The sequence below is a fragment of the Piliocolobus tephrosceles genome, chromosome 6, assembly GCF_002776525.5.
Source record: "Piliocolobus tephrosceles isolate RC106 chromosome 6, ASM277652v3, whole genome shotgun sequence".
Lineage (NCBI taxonomy): Eukaryota > Metazoa > Chordata > Mammalia > Primates > Cercopithecidae > Piliocolobus > Piliocolobus tephrosceles.
The window spans coordinates 140,348,797-140,362,667 of NC_045439.1; the positions used below are offsets into that span (position 1 = coordinate 140,348,797).

The window sequence follows — 13,871 nt, forward strand, 5'->3', positions numbered from 1 at the left end:
TCCACCTCCCAGGTCCAAGTGATTCTCCTGCCTCAGCCTCCTGAGTACCTGGGATTACAGGCACGCGCCACCACACCCGGCCAATTTTGTGTATTTTTAATAGAGATGGGGATTCACCATGTTGGCCAGGCTAGTCTCGAACTCCTGACCTCAGGTGATCTGCCTGCCTCAGCCTCCCAAAGTAGTGGGATTACAGGTAGAAGCCACCATGCCCGGCCTATTTTTTTGTTACTGAAATGAAACAAACATTTTTGGTCTGGGTCTTTGCATCCCGACCTCTGCCTCCTGCTCTTACTGACATGATATAGTTGTGGACAGCCAGGAAGTCATCCCTCCTGTGGACTCTGAGCTAACCAGCACCCTGCAGAACTAAAGCCAGGAAAAATGGGGAGCGGTTGGAGGAAGGGGACAGTAGTGGGAATAGGAGGCAGGACAGGGGACATCCAGTGATGCATGGGTCATTCACCTGGTGTCCATCCCACCTGATGCTGGGCCTGTAACATCTGGCTCCATGTTCTGACCTCTGAGCTTCTTCCCCGGTAACGGAACAGAGACTTTCCCAGGCGGGAGAAGGAACCATCCCCTGGCCGAGCAAAGAGCTCATCGTCAGAGTTTACGTAACTGTTCGAGTTGCAGAGCCAATTTAAAAATAATTTCTGTCCATCTGGAGTGGATTTAAGAGATGAAAGAAAAGTAAATGATATAAACCCCTGGAATGTTTTAGAAAAATGCATTGAGGGAAGAAAAAAATATGGGGCAGCATTAAGCCATCCCTGCAATAAAGGGCTCCTTGGGGTGTCTGGTGCGCCAGAAGGAGCCCTGCAGGTTTACTCAATGAATCTCTGAATCTTGGAGTGTGAAGAGACCAAATAGTAGTGGGGCAGTAGTAGCAGTAGCAGCAAGAAAAGCTGACACTTACGGGCGCTTACTCTGTGTCTCACAGTAATCCTGCAAGGGTAGGCGTCATCATTCCCATTTTCTTTTTTTTTTTTTTTTTTTTTTTGAGTTAGGGTCTCACTCTGTCTCCCAGGCTGGAGTGCAGTGGCATGACGGGAGCTCGCTGCAGTCTTGAACCCCTGGGCTCAAGCAGTTCGCCCACCTCAGCCTCCCAAGCAGCTAGCACTACAGGGATATGCCACTATGCCCAGCTACTTTTTAAAAAATATTTTTGTAGAGATGAAGTCTCATTACATTGCCCAGGCTGGCCTTGAGCTCCTGGACTTAAGTGATCCTCCCACCTTGCCCTCCTAAAGCTCTGGAATTACAGGTGTGAGCCACCACGCCCAGCCCCCATCCCTATCATAGAGACAGACGAAGGCTCAGAGGGTGAATAACTTGACTGAGGCTCATGCCTACTCAGTGGCAAAGGCTGTCACTGAGACCTATCCTATGTGCCCATCTCTTGTCATTTGCCTCCCTTGGCTTTAGGAATCCAGCATTGCCCATTTCTCCTACTTGAGGCTTGGGCTTTGGGGCCCGTTTGCCTGGGGAAGCTGTCAGTCACTGGGAGCAGCCCTGCAGCTCTGCATCCTTTGCAAGCCTCAGGGCCATTGTGTATGAGCAAAGGCACCCCGTCCAGTCTAACCTGAATCTCTGTAGGAAGAGGCGTGCGGCTCTACTACATCGGAGGGGAGGTCTTCGCAGAGTGCCTCAGTGACAGCGCTATTTTTGTCCAGTCTCCCAACTGTAACCAGCGCTATGGCTGGCACCCGGCCACCGTCTGCAAGATCCCACCAGGTAAGCCAGCCGCACAGGCACCCCTGCCTTGAGCTCCCTCTCCGAGTGCATGCCTGGGATGCTGGAGAGAGTCCACCTTTCTCACCTTTTCTGCTCACTGGTGATTGCGTTGTCAGTCTGGAGGTGATTCGATTGGGTTTCCTCTGCGCCCACAGATCTAACTGTGCTTTCCCTGAAGCTCCGGGGAGCAGATGTAGCATCTGATGGGTCTGCCTTTAACCGTGGGTACCTGCCGGTTGCCCTGTGTGTAGATGCTCAGGCAGTATGGCTTCCTTTCTTCACTCATTCATTGCACTAACAGCATGCAGGGCTCCGTGCCAGGTGCTGTAGGGGATGAAGAGGTAGATGGGGCCCTGCCCTGCTCCCGCAGACCTTACAAACCTGCAGAGCACAGAAGACAAAGACACGGATGAGTTCAATATAAGGAAGGGGTGCCAAGCGCCAAGCCAGCAGCCCAGGTAGAGAGAGGGCCCATTTAGCTGTTGGGATGGATCAGGGAAGTCTTCATGGAGGAGAAGCATCCGGATCCTGAAGGACAGGTGGGCACTAGGCACAGGGAGGGCATTCTAGACAGGGAGGACAGCCCAGGCAAAGGCCCTGGGTGATGAGGGGGCAGGACATGGACGGGCAGCTCTCTGGCTGGAGGAGGGCCACGTATGAGACGGTCAGGGGATATGTTTCAAAAGCACAACAGCATGAGGCCGTGGAAGGTCCCCAGAGTTTGACTCTAGGTAACTGCTGAGGGTTTTCTGAGTGAGTCTGAAAATGCCACCTGTACCCCAAGAAGAGGTGCCAGGCTGCACCCCCGAGAGTGGTTTGCCTGGACAGCAAGATCAGGCAGGTGGCTGATCCCATCTAAGGCCTCTTTCCTCAGGAAACCAAGGCAGAAAGCCCCAGCCAAAGCCCACTTTCACAGGACCTGCAGCCGCTGTGCAGGCAGCCCGCGGAATGTGGCCTGTGACAGGCTAGTGGGGCAGGTAACCTGGCCAGGCCATTGCCTGTGACACGTGTGTGGCATGCCCTTTACTGCCCACTGAGTAGCAGATGGTAGTGGAGAAGTGGTGGACCACGGGCAGGGGAAGCTTTAGAATGCAGAAAGTCTGAAATGGTAATAGCGCACCAGGTTTCCAGAGCATTTTGTGGTTGCATTTACAGAGTACATTCCGATCTTTGACCTCATTTCGTCCATTCTAGTTGTCCTCTGGCTCTATAAGTAAGGAGACGCTTTGAGAGACAAGTTCAGAGAGTTTCAGCCATCTGTCCAAGGACACACAGCTAGTAAGTGGCCAAGCCAGGATGGGGCCTAGGGCTGATGGACTCTCAAGTCTGGTGCTCTTCTGCTTCTTGGCTTTGCTGGGGGTCAGGGCCCAGGTTCAGCCCTGTTCCACCATCCTTGTCCTTGGAGAGAATGAGAAGAGGAAGCTCAGTGACGCTCTTGGCCTTCTGCCTCCTCCATTCCCCGGCCCGACCCCCATCTTTTGGGTGACGGCTGAGTTGGCTCTGGTGTTGTTTGTCAGCTCATAGAATGTCAGAGCTGGAAGAACCTCTGAGGCCAGCCCCTCATTATACAGAGACACAGGGTCCCCAGGAGAAAGCCACCAGCTCAGAGTCACACACAGCAAGAACAGGAGCCTGCTGTTGGCTCATTCATAAGCGTCACCCCAGCTCACCTTTTGGCTATTTCCGGCATGTGCTTTTGTCTTTATTTTTCTGGTTGACACATTCCTGGCACTCAGGCAGTAAGACTTCAAACAACGTTTTATTTTAAACTTTATTTGTGACTGCCTTTAGTTTTACTGTCTGGAGAATTAGATGCACACCTTCACTTAGCTGTGAATGTCACCTCCACCCCGCCTGGTGCCCAGAGGCCAAAATGTGGCCCAGATCTCTCCTTCTCTCCTAGTCCCAGCACCAGGTATATTCATCAGAGGAGCCCAGGTGGAGGGTGCCCTGGGCCCTCTGCCAAGCTTCCTGTGGGGACGGCAGGCCCAGTAGCCTTTCGGCCAGCCCGTCTCTGCTGGTACTGCCTGCTGTGGAACAGCCAGAGCTCCTATTGCTAGGTGGGCGACCAGACCCCACACAGCATGGGCAACCTGGTCCAGGTCCCTTACCTCTCTGTCCCCTGGCCCCTTTGCCCAGGGCAAGGCCCCCCTCTCCACACCATCTCCCTATTCGCGGAAGCTCACTTTGCAGACTTCTCCCCGCTCTGGGAGTCTGAGCTTGTGGGCCAGCCTCCATCTCCCCTTGCAGGTATGTCAGCGGCACCTCCCAGTGAGGTGGTGGGTTCAAGGGGAGGGACTGACTCGGCCTTCCCTTTGCGTGGTACTGAGCGTGGAGCGTGTGGCAGATGCATCACACACCGTGTGTCCCTGGAGCTGTATAAATGAGGCTGGTCTAGGGGGTCCAGGACTTGCTTTATCCAGGAGGGGAGCAGCAGACCTGGCCACTTCCATCCCCACAGCCCTGTTTCTGTGTTTTTGCCAGGATGCAACCTGAAGATCTTCAACAACCAGGAGTTTGCTGCCCTCCTGGCCCAGTCTGTCAACCAGGGCTTTGAGGCTGTCTACCAGTTGACCCGAATGTGTACCATCCGCATGAGCTTCGTCAAAGGCTGGGGAGCGGAGTACAGGTCGGTTACGGGTGCTGCCTACATCAGGGGACCCAACTCCAGGTGACTCTGGACAGCAGAGCAGGCAGGGCTCCTCAGAGATGAGCTAGGCCAGCCCTGGCATCAAGAGCAGAGAGACCAAAGATCAGAGAGAGCCCAGGGCCTGGCAGGCAGGAGGGGCTGGGCCAGCAGCAATGATGAAGAATTGCAGAGCGATGTTTGCTGGCACCGAACAGCTGCAGGCACTGTAAACACACGCTCCATCTTATCCCCATCCCAGCCCTAGGTGGGGCTGCCGGCATCATCCGGATAGATGAGAGAACTGAGGCCCAGGGAGGAAGAGTGACTTGCCTGCAGTCACACGGGTGACTGTATCTAGAGCTGTATCTAGAACTCTGCCCTCTCGGCTTCTTCCTTACTCTTCATTTTAGGCACATGGCTTTCGGATGACCCTCTTCAGGAAGTTAGGTCTTCAGCTCATTGTTCTTTCCTGTTCTGTTGCTCCATTTCTGACTCAGGGACCCCTGGTGATGCTGAGGAGCCCAGGATATTAAAACTGAGAGTCAGGGAAGGGAGGAGGAGATTTGGGTAGTTGTAAAGGAACAAAATTTTCTCGCTGAGAAATTACTTTTTTAGAGTCCTAGATACTGGTTTCTTTCTTTTTTTTTTTTTTTTTTTTTTGAGATGGAGTCTCACTCTGTCACCCAAGCTGAAGTACAGTGGCGCCATCTCGGCTCACTGCAATCTCTGCCTCTGGGACTTGCCTCAGCCTCCCAAGTAGCTGGGACTACGGGCGCGTGCTACCACGCCCGGCTGATTTTTTGTATTTTAGTAGAGACCACCATGTTGCCCAGGGTGGTCTAGAACTCCTCAGCTCGGGTGACCCGCCTGCCCCGGCCTCCCAAAGTGCTGGGATGACAGGCGTGAACCACCATACCCAGCCCTAGATACTGGTTTAAACATGGCCCTGATGTAGTCAGGTCTACCTGGTCTGCTTGGTTCAATCCATCCTGCTTTGGGTTTAGAGAATCCAGTCCCTTTTCTTTCCACTCACGGACAAAAGTTTGCTGAGAGGCAGGGCTGTGTGCCCCCGCCTTCTGCTCCACACTCCCCACTGCCAGCCGCCAGCTCCTGCGGCAGATGCAGGGGTGCCCACACGTCAGCTAGAGCCAGTGCCTTGCAAGCTACTCTCCCCTTCTCTTCATTTTTCCAGATGTTTGGAATCCATTTTGTTTTGCAGTCATGCTGCACCCAGGCCAAACCCATTTCAATATTGGCCTTGAGCCACCGTTTGTAATGAAATCCAGATGAGCATGACTTATGGAAAGTCAGATTCTCATTAGAGGATTTCGTCCTGTAAAATCCTCCTCTTCCACTTACCGTATTTTAGCTGCTGTTCTTCTGTGTCTGCCCCAGGGTGTCAGGGAACGTAGCCCCTTGGTCTCTGGGGTGTCTCTGAAATTCAGGAGTGACCAGTGAAGCAATCAAAGTGGTCAGACCTCAAAAGAACTTACCTATGTTATGGCCTAAAGAGATCAGCCCAGGCCCAAAGGTCCAGCCAGGGAAATGTTTTAAGCAATCTTTTAGCCCTGGCTTAGATCATTTAGGGAACAGGAGTGAAAGATTAGAAAATTAATCTTTTTTTTAGTGGAGAAGGGAAATATTTAAAGATGGACTGCAATGGAGAAGAGCAAGGGGATGTCCATTTGCTCTTCTTATACCAGATTGTAGTCGAGAGGGCCACATTCAAGTACCCTTGCTCATGCAGACACCCCAGGGTTTGTCTGCAGGCCCATTTCTGAACCTCCCTGCTACACAAGCAAAGTAGAGGCCAAGCAAGGAGGGCGGTGCCCTCAAGACAGCAGCCCTGTTCCTGGTGTGACATTGCAGCTCTCCCGCTCCAAGTGCTAGGAAGAGGCTCTTTGGTGGCAGAGCCTTTCCCTGGGGACACTGTATCACCGTGCGGGATGTCCTGCCAGCACACCCAGTCCTCTGCGGCCCACCGCGTCACCGCTGCCTGGCAGTACTGCACAGCAGCCTGACGGGCGGGCGCGGCCCCTTCCCAGAACAGCCTTGTCGTCCTCCTGCCTCTTGGGCCAAGGAGAGTAAGGTTTCAGCTCTTCTCTCTGTGCGGTGGCTGAAAGCAGGGCCCAGGGCCCACACCTCTCACCTCCAGCTGGCACCAGCGACTCCAGCCTCAGCAGATAGCCTCTGCTCAGTGGAGGCCTTTGGGAGCCTGCCTGCAAGCTGCGTCATCAGCCAGCCTGAATTTAGACAAAGTGCTTTGGGGAAAAGAAACGTGTGGTGTGCCTTGGTTTTTTCCAGTAATTGTTCCATGGCTCGCTCTGCTTGTAAGATTTTCCAAAATAAGGCCGTAGATGAGAATTATATCAGCACATTGGGAACCGAAGGCATGTGGACACTGTTGGCGCTTTGTAAAACACACCCCTCAATCAGACAGACACACGTCATCGTGGCCTGCTGGGGCTGGGCCCGGATTTGGAGATAGGGGAGCGGCACGTGCCCATTTGGTACAGATGGGAGCCAGGAAGCCCTTTGCTCAGGACGGTGGTCTCTTCTATTAGGGGGCCTGTTCCAGTAACTGGTGGGCCTCTGGGTACCCTGCAATTGACTTTGCGTATTTAACTCTTTGCTGTTGACTTTACATGTTTAACTCTTTAAAGTTGACTTCCTTCCCCCTCGAGAGAACTTAATTTACCCAAAGTCCTCCCTGAGTGGAGGAGTTTGGCCTGGTAGTTTCAGCAAGTTATTGGTACCGCTTCTAGGACAGCGTCTTAACAAGGTAGTCTATCTCTCTGGCTTTGGGAAGATGAGTGTCACCAAAGCAGAAAAAGTTTTCTGACTTGTGTAGCCCCCTGGAGATGTTTTTAAGTCCCCCACCCCACCCCTTTCCCTATTTCTTATAGGAGACAGACTGTGACCAGTACCCCCTGCTGGATCGAGCTGCACCTGAATGGGCCTTTGCAGTGGCTTGACAAGGTCCTCACCCAGATGGGCTCCCCAAGCATCCGCTGTTCCAGTGTGTCTTAGAGACATTAAGTATGGTAGGGGAGGGCGGGCTTGGGGGAAATGGCCATGCAGGAGGTGGAGAAAATTGGAACTCTGCTCAACTCATTGTTGTCAAGGAAGAAGAAATCTTTCTCCCTCCACCGAAGGGGCGCACCCACCTGTTTTCGGAAACACACGAGCAAACCCAGAGGTGGATGTCGTGAACAGCTGTGTCTGCCAAACACATTTACCCTTTGGCCCCACTTTGAAGGGCAGGAAATGGCGTCTGCTCTGGTGGCTTAAGTGAGCAGAACAGGTAGTATTGCACCACCGGCCCCCTCCCCCCAGGCTCCTTTTTTGAGTGACAGCTTTCTGGGATGTCACGGTCCAACCAGAAACGCCCCTCTGTCTAGGACTGCAGTGTGGAGTTCACCTTGGAAGAGCGTTCTAGGTAGGAAGAGCCCGCAGGGGCCATGCAGACCTCACGCCCAGCTCTCTGATGCTTGTGACGGTGCCTCTTCCAATGAACATTCCCAGCCCAGCCCCACCACTCCAGCAGACCCTGCCCTCGTGAGCTGGACAGACTTGGGGTGGGGAGGGAGGGAGTTTGTCTGTCTCCCTCCCCTCTCAGAACATACTGATGGGAAGGCGCGTGTTCAGCAGAACCTGCACACAGGACGGCGGGAAAAATTGATGAGCACCACCTCTTTAAAAACTCACATGCGTTTGTCCTTTTTCACTTTGAAAAGTTGGAAGGATCTGCTGAGGCCCAGTGCGTATGCAGTGTGTAGTGTCTATTATCACATTAATCTCAAAGAGATTCGAATGATGGTAAGTGTTCTCATGAAGCAGGAGGCCCCTGTCATGGGAAGGCGTTTGGTCTCAGGCAGCACCGCACTGGGTGCGTCTCCAGTCATCTGTAAGAGCTCGCTCCAGATTCTGATGCATACGGCTATATTGGTTTATGTAGTCAGTTGCATTCATTAAATCAACTTTATCATATGCTCTCTTAAATGTTTGGTTTATATATTTTCTGTAAAAATCCTGGGCTGGCACATTGACTGGGAAACCTGAGTGAGACCCAGCAACTGCGTCTCTCCCTTCTCTCTCCTAAGGTGAAGCTTTTCCAGGTTTTGTTGAAGAGACACCTGCCAGCACGTCTGCAAGCTGAAATTTACAGAAGCAAATTCACCAGAAGGGAAAACATCTCAGGCCAACATAGGCAAATGAAAAGGGCTATTAAAATATTTTTACACCTTTGCAAATTGCAGGCTTGGTACAAAGAGGTCTGTCGTCGTCCCCCTGGGATATAAGATGATCTAGCTCCCAGTAGAGGATCATCAGTGACAACTATAACAGTTGTATTGTGTAATAAGTACTGCTCCCAGCAGCAATTAGGGAGAAAACTAGCCTCAATTATTTCGACTGGAAAAAAGAAAAAAGAGCCCTCTTCTTTTCCCAGCCTTTTGCAGAACACAGTAGACAGAACTGCCACCTTCAATTGGTACTTTATTCTTTGCTGCTGTTTTTGTATAAAATGACCTATCCCACGTTTTTGCATGGATTTAAAATCAAGGGACTTCCTATGGAAGTCGTTTTATTCCAGGTGAAGGGAAGAAAGTGTATACACTTTTGGCGGGTTATACACCTCAAATGTGATGAGATTTCTGATGTTGGGGGGAGAGGGAGAGGTTTCCTGATGCCTCGCCTGCAGGGTCCTGTGCCTCTGAAACTCTAGCCATGAGGTTTCCAGGTATGAGGACACAGGAAGAGATGGAAGGAGCACCTTGACAGACTTGTGTGAGTCTTCTCGAAGGAGTATTGACTCAGAACCCAGAGACAACACAAAACCCCTCACTTCCTCTGAGAGGGCCACGTACTGTGAGTCTGAAGTATGTGCCTGGTGTGAAATGATCTGTGGCCTGTTGCTTACACAGGAAGCCCCCTGAACCTCCTGTCCATGTGTTCATGTTCCCAGCCAGCTCTGAGACCCAGGACACAAGTACTCCATTTTGGCTTCTGCTAGAACAGTCATGGTTCCTCTCCCAGAAGCCATGGGCAGCAGTTTCCGAGGGCCTGCATTCTCCACCTGCTGCATGATCGTGTGAGGGCTTCCTGTGGCACACAGCCCTCTCTGGCTGCTTGGGAACTAGCTTCAGGCACAGTCCGATTCTGGTGATCCAGTGATCTGTGGAAGTCCTGTCTTATTCCAGGTGAAGGGGGGAAAAGCAGCCTATACTTTGGCAGGTTATGAACTTTGAATGTGATGAAATGACACATTTGGCTGCTTTGGATAGTGTCTTAGAACCCTCATTGCTCAGACCTGAAGGCTACTTCCTTGGCCCTTTTTCTTCATAGACTAGACCATCAGACGAGGATGTGTGGGGTGGTAGGCAAAGCCACCTGTGGCTTACTGAAAATCAGTCTGATCATACCCAAGAGGTTAGGAAATGGTCCTTTCCCACCTTAGAGCGCTACATAGGTGCTTTGGGCATATGTAACATTAGTCTCCTTCCTTGAAGCCACAAGCTAGTTTTCTTAGTTTTAAAGTCCTGTGGTATGAATGGCATTTGTATATTAAAACACTTTTTTAAAGGACAGTTGAAAGGGGCAAGAGGAAACCAGGGTAGTTCTAGAGGAGTGCTGGTGACTGGATAGCAGTTTTCAGTGGCGTTCATCTAGGCAGCACGACCGTGTGTGTTGCCCCTGCCCTGGGCTCGCCGCCATGATATCTTCACCTTGCAGCTTGTGCTGAGACTGACCCAAGTGTAGCTAGCACTGGGACATAGATCCTTGTCTTCAGCACCTTCCAAGGAGCCAACTTTTATTCCCTTTCCTCTCTCCCCTCCCCACCTTGCTTCTTCCCAATTTAGTAACTTAGATCCTTCCAGCGCATGCGTAGGTAGCTACCCCAGCCGGTTTGGGTTACAGGCCTGTGCTGGAACATATCTCAGTGGGCCACCTTCTTGGCAGGCTGTAGACCTGACATTTTGAGACAAGCCTAGAGTCAGGAGCAGGGACTTTGACTCTTAGGAAGAGCACACATGAGGGCAAGGCTGCTGGCAGACGTCTCCATTGTCCTTATGTTGTCTGTGTTTTTTTTTTTTTTTTTTTTTAATTGACCATGGCGATTATTTTTTTAAAGCATTGTTCATATACTGAAGTGAGCGATAGCACATTATCGTGTGCTTACTTTGTTTTATTTTTCTCCATCTCCCCTTGGCTTCCTAGAGTTTGGACATACTCCAGGCTAAATGCTTTTACTGAAGACTACAGAAAGGTTTGAAGTAGTGTGTGCATGGCATGCACGTATGTGAGTAATCTGGGGAAGAAGCAAAGATCTGTTTCATTTTTAGCCTCAGGCCTCATGAGGGTCTCCACAGGGCCAGAGCTCAGGTTACACAACCACTCCTTCGTCCTCACAGGAGATGTAGGGAGAAGAATCTGCAGGCTGCTTGTAGGGCTGTTCACCAAGGGGGATACCAGCAGCAAGAGAGGGCACACGTTTAGCCCTGGACGCTGTTTCTTACTGTGTGACTTGGCTAGAGTTGGGAGTTCCCCCAAAACATACGTATATCCCCATTTTACCAGAACCAAACCTCAACACAGCAAAGCTGTACTGTCTTTATGTGGCAAAAATGTTTCCTTGTAGGCCCCTTTCAGGTAACAGTCTTCACAATGTATTTCCATCACGATTTAAGGAGCATCAGCAGCTTCTCAAGTGGGTAGGGAAAGCAGAAAAACGTACGCAAGAGGACATGGATCCAAAATGATGATGAAGCATCTCCCATGGGGAGGTGTTGGTGGGGAGATGATGGGCTAAAAAGGCAACTTTTCAAAAACACAGCTATCATAGAAAAGAAACTTGCCTCATGTAAACTGGATTGAGAAATTCTCAGTGATTCTGTAATGGATTTTTTTTTTTTTTAATGCAGAAGTAATGTATACTCTAGTATTCTGGTGTTTTTGTATTTATGTAATAATTTCTTAAAACCATTCAGCCAGATAACTATTTAATTCTTTTAAGAAAGTTGGAAAGGTCTCTCCTCCCAAGGACAGTGGCTGGAAGAGTTGGGGCACAGCCAGTTCTGAATGTTGGTGGAGAGTGTAGTGGCTTTTTGGCTCAGCATCCAGAAACACCAAACCAGGCTGGCTAAACAAGTGGCCGCGTGTAAAAGCAGGCAGCTCTGAGTCAAATCTGGGCCCTTCCACAAGGGTCCTCTGAACCAAGCCCCACTCCCTTGCTAGGGGTGAAAGCATTACAGAGAGATGGAGCCGTCTATCCAAGAAGCCTTCACTCACCTTCACTGCTGCTGTTGCGACTCGGCTGTTCTGGACCCTTCCTTTGGTGTGTGTTGAGGGATGGGGAATAGAACATTTGACTGTGTCGATTACCTTCACTATTCAGCCAGCCTGACCTTTTAATAACTTTGTAAAAAGCATGTATGTATTTATAGTGTTTTAGATTTTTCTAACTTTTATATCTTAAAAGCAGAGCACCTGTTTAAGCATTGTACCCCTATTGTTAAAGATTTGTGTCCTCTCATTCCCTCTCTTCCTCTTGTAAGTGCCCTTCTAATAAACTTTTCATGGAAAAGCTCCTGTGCCAGGAGCTCAGTCTGATTCTTGCTGTTGTCTGTGGGTGGAGAGAAGATTTAAAGAGGAGCCCCGAGGGGTCCGAGGGACTTCAGGACTCAGGAGGACCAGAGGAAAATGTCTGTAAGCCCAGATACACCTTGACCAATGATGTGCCAGGCCACATTCTGCCATGGTCCTCATGTAATATCCAGCTGCTTTCATTCACTCACCAAGGGCAACATGCAGTGCCAGCAGGAGCCCCTGGGCCATCTGCACAAAGGTCAAGTTTCTCAATGGGTGTATCTCGCTGTTGCCCAAGCCTAAACACCGTATGTGTCCCATCCATCTCTGCAGTGCCATTTTGTATTTTACTTCCTCCGTACCCCAAGGCCTTTGGCAAATGACTAAATGCCACCAACCCAACCTCAAGCCACCTCTTGCCTCTGCTAGTCCCTCCTAGCCTGATTCCTCCGTATTGTCACGGTGTCTTAAATGCCACCAGATTTGTCTTCCCACAGGCATGGAGGTAACTTTAGCGTCACAAGTAACTTGGTTTCCACATCTTCCAGCTCAGATGACTGTTAGCACCTGTGAAAATTCATTTTGAATTCAAAACGCCCAAGGAGAAAGGGACTTCAAAGTTGTTTCCTTGGCTAGATCTTACACCGACCCCAGAAGATGTGGATAAAGAAAAACATTGATTAAAATGTAAAATGTTGGCCAGGCGTGGTGGCTTAACGCCTGCAATTCCAGCACTTTGGGAGACAGAGACAGGCAGATCACTTGAGGTCAGGAGTTCAAGACCAGCCTGGCCAACATGGCAGAACCCCATCTTTACCAAAAAATACAAAAATTAGCTGGGTGTAGTGGTGCACGCCTGTAGTCCCAGCTACTTGGGAGGCTGAGATGGCAGAATCACTTGAACCCAGGAGGTGGAGGTTGCAGTGAACTGAGATCACACCACTGCATTCCAGCCTAGGCAACAGAGTGAGACACTGTCTCAAAAAAAAAAAAAGTAAAATGACTTTTGGTTTTTAAGAGTCTGAATAAGCAGCGTTTGGGGGAGAAGGATGAAATGGGTTGGAATAATCCTCTGGTGTGACCACATCTGCAGCAGTCCTCCTAAGGCCCTCTCCAGCATCCAAACACCTCCCTTAACAGGAGGAGGCAGGTTGCACTGTAAGGGCCCATAAATTTGGCCTCCGAGAACTGCATGAAATTCCTGCCTTTATGATGATTTGGTTGGTTCTTCCACCTTCCTAACCCCTTAACAGCTTTCCTCAAGAGTTTATGTAGCCTATAGTTCTCAACACTGACCCACACCAGTCCTTTTAACCCAGCCTGTTCCTTGAGATGCATGACTTTTAATTCCAGCTATTTGTTAGATGTGCTCCAAAACACAGCGCCCCCAAAGTGAATCATCTTCCCACCTCACTTGAGCCAGCTCCCTTTTCTGCTTCCCCAGTAGCCTCTTCCCTCCCATTTTCCAAGCCCGGAGCAGCTCGAGGAGTGTCTTTTCCTTGCTCCCCATAACCTCTCTGCTGCGACCATCTCCCTTTTGGAAAGGCCCTACTCCCTGAACTTCCCGGTTCTCCTTGGTGCTCTCGTACAGTCTGCTCTTTTTCTTGGGCCTGCACCTCTTCTGCCTGCTTCCTTGTTGGTATTCCCAGACCACTGTTCTGCTGACTCCTCCCTAACTGATCTCATCTACCCTTATGATTTCAAGCAAGCCACACAAACGCTAATGACCCCCAAATCAGTACTTACAGCCCAGACTTTAATCCCAAGCTTCAGACTCATGTCCAGCTGACTGCTGGCTGCTGGCACATGGAGGGGCCACAAGCACCTCAAACTCACAATCAAATAGAATTCATGGTGTCTCTTAAAACTATCCCTCTCCTCTGGCCTTCAGCCCTGTTTTAGACATGACCATTGACCC

At 50.6% G+C, this 13,871-nt stretch overlaps 1 protein-coding gene across 3 annotated transcripts in view; it reads left to right on the forward strand.

Moving 5' to 3' along the window:
• SMAD3 (SMAD family member 3) overlaps positions 1 to 11,977 on the forward strand; it is a 130,287-nt gene extending 118,310 nt beyond the window's left edge. For 2 of the 3 annotated variants that reach the window (XM_023220779.2, XM_023220780.2), the window contains 3 exons: positions 1,600 to 1,737; positions 4,222 to 4,366; positions 7,273 to 11,977. In XM_023220779.2, the coding sequence (XP_023076547.1) occupies positions 1,600 to 1,737; positions 4,222 to 4,366; positions 7,273 to 7,396 (407 nt within the window). In that variant the 3' untranslated portion in view covers positions 7,397 to 11,977. The remainder of the gene's footprint in view (positions 1 to 1,599; positions 1,738 to 4,221; positions 4,367 to 7,272) is intronic. The other variant, XR_002733380.2, reaches the window with a different exon arrangement.
• The last annotated feature ends 1,894 nt before the right edge of the window (positions 11,978 to 13,871 follow it).